This window comes from Mesitornis unicolor, unplaced genomic scaffold (genome assembly GCF_000695765.1).
Source record: "Mesitornis unicolor isolate BGI_N332 unplaced genomic scaffold, ASM69576v1 scaffold42959, whole genome shotgun sequence".
Classification (NCBI taxonomy): domain Eukaryota; kingdom Metazoa; phylum Chordata; class Aves; order Mesitornithiformes; family Mesitornithidae; genus Mesitornis; species Mesitornis unicolor.
In genome coordinates this window covers 23,159-26,888 of record NW_010208741.1, presented here as the reverse complement: position 1 = coordinate 26,888, position 3,730 = coordinate 23,159, and the positions used below count along the sequence as shown (strand labels likewise).

Sequence of the window (3,730 nt, the reverse complement as noted above, 5' to 3'; positions counted from 1 at the left end):
GCTGAGAGGTAAAATGTCATGCTGGTGGTGTTCAAGATTAATGATGAAATCTTTGCTCTTTGAGGCGACTTCTATATGAAATAAAGTAGTCTTGTTTGTTCCAGGTGTAAATTGCTGCCCCCTTCTGTACACAAAGCTGTGTACAGTTGTCATATGCTTGCATTATGTTTAAGGGGGGTGGAGAAATAATTGCAGCTTTTGTTGTGGTTTCAGAGAGGTGATATTGGCAAGTCTAGAACTTCCAAAGACTATTTGGCATAGTGCATGTGTAGATTTGTGTGTGTGTGTAGATTCATGTGTTCCAATACTCTTTGGAAAAGTAATTGAAGATTTCCTGCTAATCTTCTTTGGCTATACACTCAGGAAAAACAGAATGCAGTTTTGAAGGAGAAAACGTGAAGAAAATAGATGTAGATGAAGCTGTAGATGAAGAAAATAGAGCATAAACGTATATTTTTTCATGAATTGTTACTTACAGGATATGACGGCCAGAGATTTGCTACAGCAAAGGTATACTCTTCCTAATGGAGACACTGCTTGGAGACCATCACCACTTGTTACTGCTGCCCTGGAAGGAAAGCTTGTTATTCTTGATGGCATTCATCGGATTAACCCTGGCACTCTAGCTGTGCTTCAAAGGTCAGGATGTGAGAATGGATAAGTTGAGTGCACATGATCTGTTTGCTGAGTGCATGCATACTGAGAAATTACTTCTAATGAATATGGCTTGGTAACTTCAATACTGTAATAATCAAGCTGAGCATTGAAGTTTCCTAGAATATGTAATGTTTAGTCTTTACATAAAAGCAGAAGCAATTCTTTCATGTTCTTTTTAAGTCTGTAATAATACAGGAAATCTCATCTCTTTGTAAATACAGAATGCAAGTCTGAATTGAAGAATGAGCTAGATTTTACTCTAAACTTATGAAATCTAAAGTTTAGGAATATTTGTGCAATGATTTGAAAATGCAAGATGCCAGAAAATGTTTATAATACTTTACCTTGTGCTCCTAAATAAAGTGTGATCATTACAGTTATATGTAAAAGCATACTTCATGTTGATTACAAAGAACTCTTTCTAAATATTATTTCATAATTCAATAAAAAAGAAATTAAACTTTGTAGTACAGAAGTAGTAATAACAAATACTATGTTAATAATAATCTGTACTGTCAGGTCAAATTTTTGCTCTACTTCATGTGCCTACATCTTGTACTGCCTTTTGCAAACTTAAAGGACATTACCAATTTTAAAAGCAGGTTGTAGCAAATATATTTTGTGCCTTTTTTATTCTATATACACAAAAAGGCAGAAGAGAGAACTTTGCCTGTTTTTTTTCCCCTTTTAATCAGTTTAGTTTTGCCTCCTGATTTTTCTTCTGCCATGTGCATACATTATATCTAATCAAATTCTGCATTGAAAAAAATAAAAGCTGGGTCTGTATGTATGTTAATCATTAAAGCAAACTGAAATATAGCACTTCAAGAAGCACAACAGGTATATTACTTGGTACGAATATAACAAAATGTCTGTTTCATGGCATTTATGCACGCTGTACTGGCAAGACAGAATTTTTTATTTTTCATTTTCTTACCGTATCTATTTAAACTAAGTTGACTGACTATGCACTGAAACTATTTATGCATGTTATTTTATGTCCACACTTGGATGCATCTTAAATTGGTGTAACTTTTTCTTTTTACTACAACCCATGTTGACTGAGGTAGCTCTTAAAAAAAAAGTGTTCATTGATAGAAGTATTTTAAAAAGTAATCAAAAGCTAGATAAAGCTTATGCTTTACTTTCAAACAGACTAATACATGACAGAGAACTGACTCTCTATGATGGCACCAGATTGTTAAGGGAAGATAGATACCAAAACTTAAAAGAAGAATTGGAGATCTCTGATGAGAAACTGCAGGAAAGGTAAGGTGTCAGGTACAATTATAGAATGCAAACAGCATTTCATCCTGTAAATAACTTAATGGTTTGGGGGGTTTTGTTTATTTGTTGGTTTTATGGTTGTTTTGTTGTTGTTTTTTTTTAAAAAGTCATGCAAAATGTTTCCTTCTTAAATTGGTACCTTCTAATGACTAAGAGAAATGTATTTTATACGTCAGTTTCCTCATGAGCTTTTTTCCTTTTTGTGGCATAAGAAAATTATATCCTGTTTAGAGTGCTTGAACTAAAAGGAAAACATTCAACATCCTTTAACAGAAGGAGTTAGAAGTTGAAGAGAAATTATAAGTACATAAAAACATAGATATAAAGGTATATAATGTTTAATTTTGGAACATTTTATTAAAAATATTGGAAAATAAAGCTAAACTGAAGTTAAATACAACTTGTTACTTTGCCTCATAAGCTCGAAAGCTGGTATTTAATTTACAACTAATATGAGCAGGAAATCCTAAGGATGGGTTGGGACCCATTATGCTTATTCTTTTTCTGTGGTGGCCATTGCCTGTATTTGTTTTATCTGAGTGAAGAAGAACTATGTATGAGGCAAGTGTTCTGTTTATCAGGATTTTAAGCACAGGCCTTGAAAAGAGAAGCTAAAAAACTCCAAGGATCCATCTAGGATGGTATCTCAACTTTGCACTGAACTTTGTACTTCAAAATACATCTAGGCCTTTTGTGAGTCTCCTCCTCTCTGCTCCATGTTCATGGTCTTGTCCAAGGTGCTTTCAGACAGAATGACAGTGGCTGCGCTGGTTTGTTTATTGCATGGTACCCTTTAGTTCTGGCCAATAAGCTCCAAAAACCTGGGAAATTCATCATGCATTCATCTTCAGTACTGCCCCTCCTCCTGAGTGAAATCTCTTGCAAAAATAGAGCTTTAGAGCTGGATTCCATGTCTCCCTGTTCCGACTATGGCTGTTTTGTCAGTGGACTCCCTTAAAAACGTCATCATCTGTTAGACCAAGAGAACTGTCCATGTTATCTTCTTTGATGTCTGTTCTGCAAACACATCTTCTTGCTGTGGCACCTCTGTACACACTTTTGGTGTCACTGAGTAACCTTTTGGTTCCACTGTTCAATGCTACTTGTGCAGTGCTTTTTGAATACTTTGGAGGCTCCAAAAGTCTTTTTCTGGCTCTCCTTGGAAGGCTGTTCTCTTTCCTTAAAAGTGCAATATACTGCTTTTATCTAGCCACCTTAATATTTTGCAACAGAGTGTATTGTGAATTGCTAAGCTCTAAATTATCTGCTTGACTGTCAGTGAGCTTTACTCCTCTAATCTATAAATGAGGGGTGCCTTAGACGGGAATACATTTCTGATTAGTACTTGATCTTAAAAATAAGGAAACAAATGAACAGAAACATCACTGTGTAGTCATTCTTGTATCTAGAATCTCAGTGTCACCATTTAGCACCATCTTGGATACAGATGGAAATTCTTGGTACTGAATTAGCTGAAGTCCTTTGTGCTGAGAATCCCACTTTCTTCTAGGTGAAATATTCAATCTAGCCCTTGTTCAACTTTCTTCTGCACTGACTTATTCAAAAGTAGCTAGAGTAAAATAATACAAACATGTATCTGGTGCTTTAGTATTGGCTATTGGCTTCTTTGGGATGAACAAATGACACCTCTGTAGAGAGGGCACTGTTCTCATCCGCACTTTAGGAACTGAAGTTGTTCCAGGACCTCATCTTGGTTTTGGTCCCTTACATATTCTGAAAGCATCACTACCCTTCACTGGCTCCAGACTGTGATGTCAGTAGTTGC

The 3,730-nt window shown here is 35.6% G+C and overlaps 1 protein-coding gene across 1 annotated transcript in view; it reads left to right on the top strand.

Annotated features, from left to right (window-relative positions):
* Positions 1-478: 478 nt before the first annotated feature.
* Positions 479-3,730, top strand: part of LOC104547055 (von Willebrand factor A domain-containing protein 8-like) — a gene marked incomplete at its 5' end in the record, with an annotated part of 24,539 nt that continues 21,287 nt past the window's right edge. Inside the window, 2 exons of the mRNA XM_010192605.1 lie at positions 479-639; positions 1,813-1,926. Coding sequence (XP_010190907.1) covers positions 479-639; positions 1,813-1,926 — 275 coding nt within the window. The remainder of the gene's footprint in view (positions 640-1,812; positions 1,927-3,730) is intronic.